General features: G+C 36.1%; 2 protein-coding genes across 2 annotated transcripts; both read left to right on the top strand.

Moving 5' to 3' along the window:
- Positions 1-213: 213 nt before the first annotated feature.
- LOC308678726 (olfactory receptor 6M1-like) lies at positions 214-1,050 on the top strand (the record flags this gene model as incomplete). Its single annotated transcript, XM_081345961.1, has 1 exon — positions 214-1,050. The coding sequence occupies one exon, from the start codon at positions 214-216 to the stop codon at positions 1,048-1,050; it is 837 nt and encodes a 278-aa protein (XP_081202087.1).
- Positions 1,051-2,360: 1,310 nt separating this feature from the next.
- On the top strand, positions 2,361-13,100 carry LOC308678725 (vomeronasal type-2 receptor 26-like; the record flags this gene model as incomplete). The annotated part of the gene is made up of 6 exons (XM_081345960.1): positions 2,361-2,524; positions 3,924-4,215; positions 7,041-7,880; positions 9,006-9,233; positions 10,285-10,411; positions 12,199-13,100. 6 exons carry the CDS (start codon positions 2,361-2,363, stop codon positions 13,098-13,100), a joined length of 2,553 nt encoding a protein of 850 aa, XP_081202086.1.
- Positions 13,101-13,316: the final 216 nt, after the last annotated feature.

Here is a 13,316-nt window from a genome sequence, read left to right as displayed (position 1 = left end):
TTTTGTTTCATGCTAAGAATTCTTAGAAGTAATATTGTTTTGTGGATTTTTTGCTTGTTTGTTTTACAGTTGTCTGACCCAATGATCTTGAAGAGCAGAGAAAATATCTCAGGAAATGCTGTCACTGAATTTGTTTTACTTGGCTTTTCCCATCTCCAGAAGATGCAGCTGCCTCTATTCTGCATTGTCCTGATCATGTATGTTTTAGCATTAATGGGTAATGCTCTGGTTATCCTCATGATCCGCTTGGACTCCCGTCTTCACACCCCTATGTACTATTTCCTGAGCCATCTTTCCTGGTTGGAAATTATCATCACCACCACTGTCACACCAAAGATGCTCAGCATTCTCATTTCAGAGAAGAAGTCCATCTCCTTCTTTGCGTGTGCTTTTCAAGTCACATTATACTTTCTTGCAGGAACCACAGAAGTCCTCCTACTGGGAGCAATGTCTGTGGACCGCTATCTAGCTATTTGTAACCCATTACGCTACACAGCCATCATGAGTAACCAAGTTTGTTTACTGATGGTGGTTTTCTGCTGGTTCATCAGTTTTGTTTGCATTACAATTGGGATAGTTTCCAAGTCAAAACTGCCTTTCTGTGGACCCAATATAATTGATCATTTCTTCTGTGACACAGGACCCCTGACAAAGTTAATCTGTGCAGATACCTACCTCGTTCAAGCTTTAGAATTTGCCTCATCATGTTTTACCTTGCTTTCCTCTGTCTCCGTCACTACCATCTCTTATGTCTGCATTATTGTCACAGTGATAAGGATGCCTTCTGCCCAAGGTAGGAATAAAGCATTTAGCACTTGCAGTTCGCATATCACCGTGGCCTCAATCTACTATGGTAGTTCCATATTCATCTATGTCAGGCCATCTGGAAGCTCATCAATGGATTTCAATAAGTTAGCCACAATGCTCAACACTGTAGTAACCCCCTTGCTGAATCCAATTATCTATAGCTTTAGAAATAAAGCAGTCAAAGAAGTTTTGAAAGATAGAGTGAAACAGCTTGGTTGTACCATTGCAAAGGTAGTAGATTAAAATACATTTCCTCCTGAGCTTTCCATATTATAAGGACATCTCTGAGTTTAACCTAGCTGCCTTTTTTGTCCAATTGAAATATAATTTAAAGCTTTCTGAAGAGTCAACAAGGGATTTAACTTCTCTGCAACCATTTTCCTAGCAGGTCCTAACATTATAATATCAGAAACCTCTTCATGACACAATATACATACCCCTTCTCTTCTGATAGCACTGATAATGTTACCTAGTTTTGATAATGAAATATTCTCCACTATTGGTTCCTTCCTTTTTTAATATGACCATGTAATGTTTCTAACAATATGATCTCATAAATTCAGATTATTTTAATTAAATAATTTGCTAGATAGTGGCAAGGAATGAATGAGGGGAAAATCATATTGATGCAGAAGTGCCTTTTAAAGGTAACTTAAGCTAATTCTCTTTGGCTAGATAGAACTCCATTCTTTTCATATGCTTTCACCTTGTAAGGGGGAGAGGCAGCCTAAAGATTTAATAAATAAATAAAATAAATAAATTCATCTTAAAGGTAAAAAAAGGTGAAGTTATAACTACACTGAAATGCATTGTCATGCAATGTTAACAGGAGTAATTGATCTCTTAAAACAATTCAGCAATACTTCTGTTTACAGAATATACTCATTATTCAAGCAAGACAGATATGTGGATGACCACTTTGTGGATTCTATTTTGGAATTCTTCTGTGAGTTTCCTATCCATTCATAAGTTGCTGACTGCAAGTTCTTGTTATTTTATCACAAGCATGTTCTTTACCTTTTTCCAAATCTTCTTTTTCTAGTTGTATTTTCTTCCTACTTATTATAGAAAAAAATATCCTCCCTCTCTCAATGAGGAGCAGATATGAGATGAGATCACAAACATGTTTTCTTCAGATACTCTGTTACTTGTGATCGGAATACTTTGGGGAGCTAGCTGAGAAGTATATCATTATCTCAAATGATGGTAATGTTGTTTCTTGTTTAATGTTTGCATGAAGTTTCAGTTAATAGTTCCACAATCAGAAACAGAACAGATATATGTTAGAACAGGGCATGACAGATACTGGGGAAGGAAAAACAGCAACATTTCATTTCATTTTTGTATTTGTTCCATGGATAGAAAGTAGGAAAATGAAAAAATGTTGACAATGGATTGGTATATGAAAACTAACATTAGATATTAATGAAATAGAGTGGGACATTGAATTTTACCTTGGAGGAAACAGATTCATTTTTATATTTGCAATGTTCTTTTTGTTACTATGTCTGCTGATGTTATGGCTGGTGTTTTTAACCCAAAGTGAATGTAAGATGCATCCCATTCTCTGCAACACAATTGATGCCCTCCAAATTCCACATGAATATTATCAGCCAGGTGACTTTGTCATTGGAGGGATCTCTTCTCAGTTTGTCTCCTTTTTCAAGGTTCTGTCTTTCCAGGAACACCCTAGATCAATGTTTATTGAAGATCCTATGTAAGGAATTTCTTATTTCAGTGAGATATCCAGGAGCACATTATTATAATTACTGAGAAGAGAAAGCAAATTTTCCTTTTTTAATGGATGAGCAAAATAGAAAATTTCAATACGATTGTACTAAATATATGGTTACAGGTTTTCTAGAATATCATTTTCTCAATTCTGCATTTTGGCTTTCATTTGTGAGAACTACACACTATTAATCTGATCACCAGATCATGTTGTTTTCATTATCTGTCAATATCAGTGTCCCAACTACTTTTCTGTATCGTATGAGGCACTTCCTTCAATTTTGGATGCAAAATGGTTCTTATTTACTGCAGTTTCATCTTGATGACCATTGTATCTCTAAGAGCTTGGATTTCTCAGAATAAATGAAGATGTATCATATTCTCTCTTTCTCACAGTCCTTTAGATTCCATCCCTTTTACTGTGTTACTTAATGTTTCAAACATGTATGAGATGACTATATTGATCAATAGGTATTAAAAGTTAAACACAATGGACATGACAAAGCTCCACAAATCAGCAGAGTGGGTTGTTCAAGTGTCAGATGTGGGCCAGGGAGACCATACTCAGGTTCTCAAGTGCTTTTCTTAATGTTATGTTAGTCATTGGATTCTTATAGGGCTAGAAGAATATGGAAGGAAGAAAAATGAAGAAAATGTTTCGCATAAATAAATCTTGGACCACATCTATATATCTTTCTCATTTTTACTCATGTAAATATGGTCAGTTTGGTAATCATTTGTGTATTAGTGAACCGAATCATGGTACTGAAAATGAACACATACTCATAATCCAATTCAAAGTTAAATTAAATTCACTAAATTCAATGAGTCCTAAGAAATATCTACTATAACTATATTTTGTTGGCTGGATTCATGCATCCCATTAAGGAGGAAAAAGTTTTATCATTCTTTAGTGGTAAGTCTGAGCCCAGCCAATTGCTGTTTTTCTAACTTATACATCATATTGTACTTTGCTGCTCCATAATTCTTTTCCCCTTTCAGACATATATTTTTAAACCTAGGGGACAATTGGAAATTTGATTTCCTGTGACACACAATATTATCTTCACCTATTGAAAGGTGAATCTGATCAACTTATTATAGGCAAACCACTAGAACTGCAAAGAAACCAATAAGAAAAGTCTCTTTCTCTAACTAGCCTAATCAAATAACCGGTGTGAATCTTTCATAAAAGTAGCAAAACTACTTTTCTGAGTCATTTATTGATCATTTCAAAGTTATATATACTTTATTTCTAATGAAGTATGTGGTTGTTGCCCCATGCTGAGTGCCATTCTGAGAAACCGATGTCTCTATAAGAAATATATGCTTTTGATTACAAAGGTCTAGGATATTCTTGGATTATACCAATGCTTTCTTTACAGTGTAGTGATAAAGAACTACCAGCAAGTCTTGGCTTTCTTGTATGCTGTGAAGGAAGTCAATGAGAATCCAGGGCTCTTGGCTAATGTAACAATGGGATTCCATATCTATGACAGCTACTTCAATGACAGGCTAACCTTTCAGACAACCATGAATCTCCTCTATAGATTGAAAACAACTGTTCCAAATTACAAGTGTGATTCAGGGAAGAATTTGGTAGCTATCACTGGAGCACTTCATTCAGAAACTTCCCTTCATATGGCAACCATCTCAAATATTTATAAAATTCCCCAGGTAGGAAAATTTATATATGTATAGTGACTTTCATAATTCTTGTAAAATGTTTATATTAATGATGAGAGAGAAAATAAGAACTTGATAACAGAGATGTTTCATCCAATATGCAGCCTAGTAAATTTAGTGTTTTACTTACCCCTCATTTAAACATCTAGGTTTCTTATTAAGAAATCAGCACCACTTTGCTGTATAAATGACATTTATAAAATAATTATATATTTATAAAGTCACACATACATAGAAACATATACAGGTGGAACTAGAAAAATTAGAATATCATGCAAAAGTTCATTTATTTTAGTAATGCAACTTAAAAGGGGAAACTAATATATGAGATAGACTCATTACATGCAAAGCAAGATAGTTCAAGCTGTGATTTGTCATAATTGTGATGATTATGGTGTGCAGCTCATGAAAACCTCAAATCCACAATCTCAGAAAATTAGAATATTACATGCAATCAATAAAACAAGGAGTGTACATAGAACAATATCGGACCTCTGAAAAGTATTAGCATGCATATGTACTCAGTACTTGGTTTGGGCCCCTTTTGCAGCAATTACTGCCTCAATGCGGTGTGGCATGGAAGCTATCAGCCTGTGGCACTGCTGAGGTGTTATGGAAGACCAGGATGCTTTAATAGAGGCCTTCAGCTCTTCTGCATTGTTCGGTCTCATGTCTCTCATCTTTCTCTTGGCAATGCCCCATAGATTCTCTATGGGGTTCAGGTCAGGCGAGTTTGCTGGCCAATCAAGCACAGTAATCCCACGGTCATTGAACCAGATTTTGGTTCTTTTGGCAGTGTGGGGAAAATGAAGTCAGCATCCCCATAAAGCTCGCCTGCAGAAGGAAGCATGAAGTGCTTCAAAATCTCCTGGTAGACGGCTGCATTGACCCTGGACTTAATGAAGCACAGTGGACCAACACCAGCAGATGACATGGCTCCCCAAATCAACACAGACTATGAAAACTTCACACTGGACTTCAAGCATCTTGCAGTGTGTGCCTCCTCATTCTTCCTCCAGACTCTGGGTCCTTGGTTTCCAAATGAGATGCAAAAGTTGCTCTCATCAGAAAAGAGGACTTTGGACCACTGAGCAACAGACCAGGTCTGTTTTTCTTTAGCCCAGGTGAGACGCTTCTGGCATTGTTTGTTGTTCAGGAGCGGCTTGACAAGAGGAATATGACATTTGAAGCCCATGTCCAGGATCCGTCTGTGTCTGGTGGCTCTTGATGCACTGACTCCAGCCTCAGTCCACTCCTTGTGAAAGTCCCCAACACTTTTGAATGGCCTTTTCCTGACAATCTTCTCCAGGCTACAGTCATCCCTGCTGCTTGTGCACCTTTTTCTTCCACACTTTTCCCTTCCACATAACTTTCTATTCATGTGCTTTGATACAGCACTTTGGGAACATCCAACGTCTTTTGCAATTACCATTTAAAGGCTCAGGAACCTTTTGCAGGCCTTATGGCTTAATTAGCTGATTAGAGTGGGACACTTTGAGCCTAGAATATTGCACCTTTTCACAATATTCTAATTTACTGAGATTGTGGATTTGGGGTTTTCATGAGCTGTACGCCATAATCATCACAATTATGACAAATCAGGGCTTGAACTATCTTGCTTTGCATGTTAAGAGTCTATCTCATATATTAGTTTCCCCTTTTAAGTTGCATTACTGAAATAAATGAACTTTTGCACGATATTCTAATTTTTCAAGTTTCACCTGTGCACTTAAAAAGAAGAAAAAATATTGTATTGAATAGCATTATTCCTAGACTTCAGTATGTCTTATCAGTCCATGTATTACTGTTGGAGTTATATACAGATGTCCTGATCACGTGCTATTGTTTGGATAGTTATATACAAACTGTTTGTATTGAAACCTTAGATTTAAGCTCTTAAATCTAATCCATACTATGCTCTTTCTGCTTGGTAAATCTGAAGTTACCAGAAGCCATCTTGAGGGTTTAACTGCTTACTGCTGGTTTGCATAACAGGCTTCAAAAAAGATGAAACTTAGAAGTTAAAATTTTATTTCAATGAGGAAAAATTGCTTCTGTCTTTAATTCCAAGAAATATTAAATTGTGTTGCTTTTGTGATATTAGAAATGCTAGTTGCAAGTCAATTTTTTCATTGAGAAAATCTATTCAAAACAAAGTCTGGATTAAGAAAAAAAACATTAATTTAGAAAAAAATGTTCTCAGAAGATCTTAGGACTAAAGAAGTAATGTATTTTTGAAATAGTAGTTCCTAGTAGTGCTTTGTATCAAGAATCCTTAAGTAACACCAGCTGCCTGCAATTAGTGCAGGTTCGCATCCCACCAGGCTCAAGGTTGACTCAGCCTTCCATCCTTCCGAGGTAGGTAAAATGAGGACCCAGATTGTTGGGGGCAATTAAGCTGACTTTGTAATAATGCCGCTTAGGGGGTGTGTGAAAGCCCTAATAAGCAGGCATATACATAGAATGAAGGCTACTGCTAAGCTTGTAAGCCGCCCTGAGTCTTCGGAGAAGGGCGGGATATAAATGGAATTAAATAAATAAATAAGTCCTGACATTAAATTATTTAAATTTTCTCCAATCTAATCTTCTCCAATTATATTGACAATTGGCCATACTAGCAGTTGCAGTTGAACATGCCTGGCAAGGTTGATACATTTAATATTTAATTTTGCTATAATTATGAATATATTATATTCAAAATATAGGAAATCCAACCATTATGGAGGGTGCTAACTTGGGAAGAAGGTTCATTGTACCATGTCAGTAAGCACACATGTTTTTATTTTACTTATGCCAAGAAAGTTGTTTTTCCTTAGGTCTCTTATTACTTGTTTGATCCCCTATTGACTACTAAAATACAGTTCCCTTTCATTTCCCGGATGGTTCCCAATGAAAAGCACCAGTATAAGGGTATTGTCGAACTACTTAAACATTTCCAATGGATATGGGTTGGGATCATCACACTGGATGATGACAAAGGAGAAAGTTTTGTTCGGACCTTAGTGCCAATGCTTTCCCAAAGTGGTATTTGTTCTGCTTTCACTGACAGAATGCCCTCCATAACAAACTTCTTGGAAATCCATGACTCATATATGAAGATTGAAAAAGGACTCAATTTTTTTAGGATCAATGAAGTCAAGGCACTTGTGGTATATGCAGAAACTCATTCTGCACTGAGTTTGAAATTTTTGCTCACTCAAAATAATGACATAGCACACACTTTAGACAGAGTATGGATTATGACAGCCCAATGGGACTTCCCAGCCTTACAGTTTCATAAGGATTGGAGTACAATGGTGTTCCAAGGGACTTTGTCTTTTGCGGTTCAGTCCAGGGAACTGTTGGAATTCCAACATTTCCTTTCAACCATAAAGCCTAATTTACTAAAGAAAGACAATTTTATCAATGATTTTTGGGAACAGGCTTTCAACTGTTTATTTTCAAATTACTCTACTGGTGAACAGCATACAGAGTTTTGCACTGGGAGAGAAAAATTGCAGAACCTTCCTGGACCTTTTTTTGAAATGAAGATGACTGCCCAAAGCTACAGTGTATATAATGCTGTCTGTGCTGTGGCATATGCATTAGATGCCATGCAATCACTGGATTCCCAGCACAGAATGATGACAGCACTTGGGACCCCCCAACCTTGGCAGGTATTATTTCATATTCAAAGCAATTTTATTGCCATAAATAGGCAATTGAAAAGTAGCATTATGTAAAGTTCACATGACTATTGATCACAATCACAAATAATTCTATATCTTCTCAGATAATTTCCCCATAGAAAATTATGAGGCAGCAGTGTGCAGCAGCTGCTAAAAAACCTAATGAAATCCTTGGTTGTATAAACAGAAATATAGAATCAAAATCACGTGAAATATTAGTACTGCTTTATAGATCCTTAATAAGACCACACCTGGCATACTGCATCTAGTTTTGGTCACCATATTACAAAAAAGATGTTGAGACTTTGGAAAAAGTGCTGAGAAGAGCACTTTTTGGAGACAAAAACATATGAAGAATGGTTGCAGGAATTGTTTCCAAGCTAGAGAAGAGAAGAACTAGGAGTGACATGATAGCGGTATTCCAGTATTTGAGGGGCTTTATATATATATTTGTTAGATGTATATTCTGCTTTTAATACAGAACTTAAGACTGTAAATACCTTCCCTCCTCCATTTTTTTCCCCACAACAGCAAACCAGATCGGATTAAATGTCACTGAATGAGGTTCCATGGATGAGAGCAGACCAGGACCTGGATCCCTTTGTTATGAGTCCAGTTGTCAGTTAACTACTATACCACCCATATTCTTTAGCAATATATCTTTCTGAAATCAAGAGACTATAGTTCTTTTCTTCATCACAAGTTTCAGCAATTTTTTTAAAAAAATTGTTATGACTCATTTGTTTCAGATGTAATGCAAAATAACAGCACATTATATTTATAAAAATAGGACCATGCATGGTAAATTTTTGATATTAGTTACTTCCTTCATGTTTCCTTTATTGATAGATGGATCCATCAGCATCACTTTCTAGACTTCACATTGTTTTTCCTCCAAAATTATTACTTTATTATTATATTTCTTGCAGATTCTGCACATCTATGTCTATTATACTTGTTTCATTGTGTTCTATATACCTATATTTATTTGCTATTTGATTTCAATACACACTGAGCATTTTAGTGGATATCAATTCAATATTTATATAAAATAGAAATAATAAAGACACTTCACCATTCATTAAAAACTCCTTTTGCCATCTTGGGTTTCAGCTTTACCCTTTCTTGAGGAGAATTTCATTTAACAACAGTGCTGGAGACCTAATATCTTTGGATGAACAAGGTGAATTGGAAGGTGGATTTGATATTATTAATTGGATTACTTTCTCAAACAAATCATTCTCCAGAGTGAAAGTAGGAAAGTTAAATCCACATGTCCTATCTACCATACAATTATACATTAATGATGGGGACATCCTGTGGCATAGCAACTTCAATAAGGTAAAGTCTTATTATAGACTGTTGAGATAGGACGGTAAGGAAAATTTCCTTCTTTGGAAGAATATGGTATGGGTCCATAGTACCTCAGGGACCACCTGCTGCCGGCATCAACTTCCCTCCGCCCTGTGCGTTCCCACAGAGAGGGCCTCCTCAGGGTGCCTCCAGTCAGAGAATGTCGGCTGGTGGCCCCCAGGGGGAGGGCCTTCTCTGTGGGCGCTCCGGCTTTATGGAACCAGCTGCCGGTCGAGCTCCGGATGGCACCGGAGCTTCGCTCCTTCCGATGCGGTCTGAAGACCCATTTATTTGAACAAGCTGTCCTGGCCTGATGGGGGATGTTAGGTTTTTTAATGGGGTTTTTTATATTGTTATTGTCTTTATCTGGGCTATTATTTAATCCTTTTTAATTTTTGTATTCTCTATTTATATGTGCCCTGTTCACCGCCCTGAGTCCTTCGGGAGAAGGGCGGTATATAAATATAATAAAATAAATAAATAAATAAATAAATAAATATGTGCAAAATCTCGACTTTCCACATTCCATATTATAGGCAGCAGAATACATTAGAGACAGTAGAACTATCTATCTGACTGTCTATCTATGATAGTTTAATGTTTACTTCATGGAAAATACTAAAATAATACATCTGATAAATTTATATGAATATAAATGTATGGGATAATTTAAGTGGAGCCCACCATAGCGCGGGAATAATGTGAGGAAAAAGAAATGTATAGGATAATTTACAATATATGTGACAGGAATTTGCATAGAAAATCTCTATGTTACAGAAATCTGTGAAAAAATCTATGGATGTGCATTTTTATGGATTTTATAAACTTCTTCAAGAATCAGAATAGAATGTTAGCTTACTAATGCAAAAAGTAAAGCAATTTTTTCAATCTATCAAGATCAAGGTCCTAGAATTATGTCCTAGAATAACTGAATATGTTTCACATAAAGACTTTCTCTTTGATGAGAAAACCCTTTTCAATGAGAAAAACCCTTTGAAAATATTTTGCTAAGCTTTCCCTCCTTTCTGTTTATTAACAGACACCACCATTTTCAGTATGTAATGACCATTGCCATCCAGGTTCTGTTCGAAGAAAGAAAGACGGGGAACCATTCTGTTGCTATGACTGTGTTTCATGTCCCAAAGGGAAAATTTCTAACCAGAATGGTAGGTAATACAATAAATTAGCATTTTAGAATGAATAAATTTTATTTAGCCTTTTAATCAAATAAAGATTTTCTTTGCATAGAATTCTAAGCCATGATGACATATTTGGGGGCGGGGGGGCAGGGGGGCCGGTTAATGTGATTTTTTTTTCCAAACCTGTCCTATATCAGGGATGGGATTGCCTATGGAAACAAATCTGTCCATTGATCTTCCCCTCTTCCCTTTAATGCTTTAGATTATTTTAATTTTTGAAAAATAAAGCCAGGAATTATACTACCAAAGAAATATGTTAGCCCATAGCAGCATCTACAAATTATGTTCTTGTCTAGCTCAGCATGATCTAACATGACTGGCAGTGATCTTCTGGACTAAGCAAAAATATTTTTTGTAATAAATTCTTGAGGGAGAGTAGTGTAGCGTAATTACTATGAATGAACCAAATGTGGAATTTCTAAATTAAAATCTAAATCAAAACATAACCCATTGTTGCTTTGTATTTTTCCAAATGTTGCAATATAGTACATTTCTTTCATGAGTATGAAAATGCACAGAGGAAATTTTTTGTCAAAAATAAAAGGATATGTACTAGAGAAAAGAAACAGAAAGAGACAATTATATCTGTTTATATTATTTTAGATTAAAATGCACTTTGCATAATAAACTTACACTTTGAGAATCTGAAAGTCCTACAAGGGAAACACATCTAGTTACTGCAAAATTAGCTTTGTGTTGTCAGCTGATATGAACCAGTTTGGTATAGTGGCTAAAGCATCAGCCAAGAAATTGGGACAGTATGAGTTCTCGTTCTTCCATAGGCACAAAATCATCTGGGTTACTTTGAGCCAGTCATATTCTTTCAAACATAGGATAGAAGCAATGGCAAACAACATTTGAAATCTTGCCAAGAAACCTACAAGGACTTGTTTGGGTAAATGTCAGGAATCAAAACTGACTCAAAGGCACACACACACAAACACACACACACACACACACACAGACACACACACACACAAAGAGAATGAGAGAGATAGAGACAGAGAGAAAAAGAGTCAACTGATCATTCCCATTGTTTCTCGTGTAATTACCTGAGCTGAATCTCCTGAATTTTAAATTTAACTTATTAAAGAGGTTCAGGAAATAAGAATTCCTTGTCCCACAGTAGTTTTCACCTTCACATAGCCACATGGATTATGTGAACAGAGATAAGAAATAATGCCATGTATAAAGCAGCATACTGGAATTTGCCATTTCTCTACCATACTTCTCTCTCACTCACTCCCCCGCCCTCTCTGTGTACATTCTCTACTCAGACTTTAATGACAGTATAGTTAATGTCAGTGAGATTAAAATAGACAGGAAGAGCTTTGAAAAGAGAACTTCCTCTTTTGCTTTGCTTACAATAAGAAATCTGAACAAGTGAAGCAATATCTAAGTTGCTTCTAAATTGAATTTCAAATAAACATTTTAAAATACTGATAGATTTATAAGTTTATATTCAGATATAAATTTAAGAGAAACAATATTAGCTGAATATTAACAATCTGTATAAATTAAAAACAAAATGTTTTAAGTTGTCTAATACTGCAAATTTTAATGTTTTTATTATTATTATTATTATTTAAAGAAATGGGCAAGATACCCCCTACATATTTGAGAAATTGGATCTCCACCACACCTGTCCTCATCCAATTCTTAGGAATCAAAAAGAAAAGAAAGATCACAAATCCTTGATAAAAATAGATATGTATTCAAGACACTGAAATGTTATTGTTTTATCTTTTTTTCAGACATGGACAACTGCATCCAGTGTCCAGATGATCAGTATGCAAACAGTAACCAAGATAGATGTCTTCCCAAAAGTTTAAATTTTCTCCTTTATGATGAACCATTGAGTCTTGGCTTAGCTTTCATGGCAGTTTTACTTTCTGCAATCACAGCTTTAGTGCTTGGGATTTTCATTAAGTATCAACACACTCCAATTGTCAAAGCCAATAACCGAGACCTCACTTACACTCTCCTCATCTCCCTCCTGCTCTGCTTCCTCTGTACCTTCCTATTCATTGGCCAACCTCATACTATAATCTGTCTCTTCCGGCAAACCACATTTGGCATTATCTTCTCTTTGGCTATTTCTTCTGTGCTGGCAAAAACCATCACTGTGGTTCTAGCATTCATGGCGAAAAAGCCAGGATCCCAAATGAGAAGGTGGGTGGGGAAAAGATTGGGTACTTTTATGGTCCTATTCTGCTCTGTTTTTCAATTAGTCCTTTGTATAGTGTGGTTGTGTACTGCTCCTCCCTTCTTACACCTCGACATGCATTCTTTGACTGAAGAAATTGTAGTAGAATGTAATGAAGGTTCAGACTTCATGTTTTACTGTGTTCTGGGCTATCTGGGATTTCTGGCTCTAATCAGTTTCATTGTAGCTTTTTTTGGCAGAATGTTGCCTGATACGTTTAATGAAACCAAGTTCATAACATTCAGCATGTTGGTGTTTTGCAGTGTATGGGTCACCTTTGTCCCAACTTACCTAAGCACCAAGGGAAAATACATGGTGGTTGTGGAGATCTTCTCCATCTTGACCTCCAGTGCTGGTTTGCTGGGTTGTATCTTTTTCCCCAAGTGTTATATAATTGCTCTAAAGCCTGAGCTAAATAGTAAAGAGCTAATAATAAGGAGTAATAAATAAAAATATGTTTGTCCATTTTTCATTCTTTAAATTAGGTAAATGTTGTAACAATGTATTTGCATTGTGTGTGTGTGTGTGTGTGTGTGTGTGTGAGAGAGAGAGAGAGAGAGAGAGAGAGAGAGAGAGACAGAGAGAGAGAGGTGTAATGTATTGTCCTTTATATGCTGTAAGTGTTTGCTTATGTTGTACTGCTTGCTAATTGCTTAGTTCCATTGC

This window comes from Vipera berus (assembly GCF_964194415.1).
Source record: "Vipera berus genome assembly, chromosome: Z".
In the NCBI taxonomy this organism is placed as follows: Eukaryota; Metazoa; Chordata; class Lepidosauria; order Squamata; family Viperidae; genus Vipera; species Vipera berus.
This window is presented reverse-complemented; position numbering and strand designations above follow the sequence as displayed.